The 581-nt window shown below is 32.2% G+C and overlaps 1 protein-coding gene across 1 annotated transcript in view; it reads left to right on the top strand.

Annotated features, from left to right (window-relative positions):
• The window catches only part of LOC119585004 (chromatin complexes subunit BAP18-like), a 6,481-nt gene that overhangs the window by 4,015 nt on the left and 1,885 nt on the right, over positions 1 to 581 (top strand). Inside the window, exon 3 of the mRNA XM_037933616.1 lies at positions 261 to 362. Coding sequence (XP_037789544.1) covers positions 261 to 362 — 102 coding nt within the window. The remainder of the gene's footprint in view (positions 1 to 260; positions 363 to 581) is intronic.

Genomic DNA, 581 nt, shown 5'->3' with positions numbered 1-581 from the left:
TGAAAAAGGATATTCATATGAAAATATGCAGGTCAAATTCCATAACATCAACAGTTTTTAGAATTTTGCTGAAAGTTAGTTGGGAGAGAAACTACTTCTGAAGAAACAAAATCACATCGGACTATTTATTGATTCTCTCAGAATATATCAAAACAAAAACATGACATATATGAATTCACCTATCAAAATCTATATGTAGTAAAAAAAAAACAATGTACTAGGCTTAAGGAAGGCTTATTAAAGATGCTTATTCTCTCCAGCACAAAATGGACAGACGAAGAAATAGAAATGCTGCGATCATCTGTGAGAAGATTTGGTGATGATCTTAATGTGATCAGTCAGAGGATAAAGTCTCGTACTGTGTAAGTTGATTCCCTCTTTAATTTTTAGTTATTTTCAACAGTTTCACAGAGAAATCTTCTCACAGATCATGCACTATTTAGAAGTGTCCATTGCTCGTGTGTATTAAAGCAGTCACACAGAGCAGTATGAGAGAGTGAAAATGAGTACTCTAAAACAGTTGTCTGAAGTTATGAAAAAAATATGATGAAACATTTCATATTCTTGGAAGTGTCTTTTTT

Source organism: Penaeus monodon, chromosome 19, assembly GCF_015228065.2.
Source record: "Penaeus monodon isolate SGIC_2016 chromosome 19, NSTDA_Pmon_1, whole genome shotgun sequence".
Classification (NCBI taxonomy): domain Eukaryota; kingdom Metazoa; phylum Arthropoda; class Malacostraca; order Decapoda; family Penaeidae; genus Penaeus; species Penaeus monodon.
Note: the sequence above shows the minus strand (reverse complement) of the source record. Positions and strands in the feature narration are given on the sequence as shown.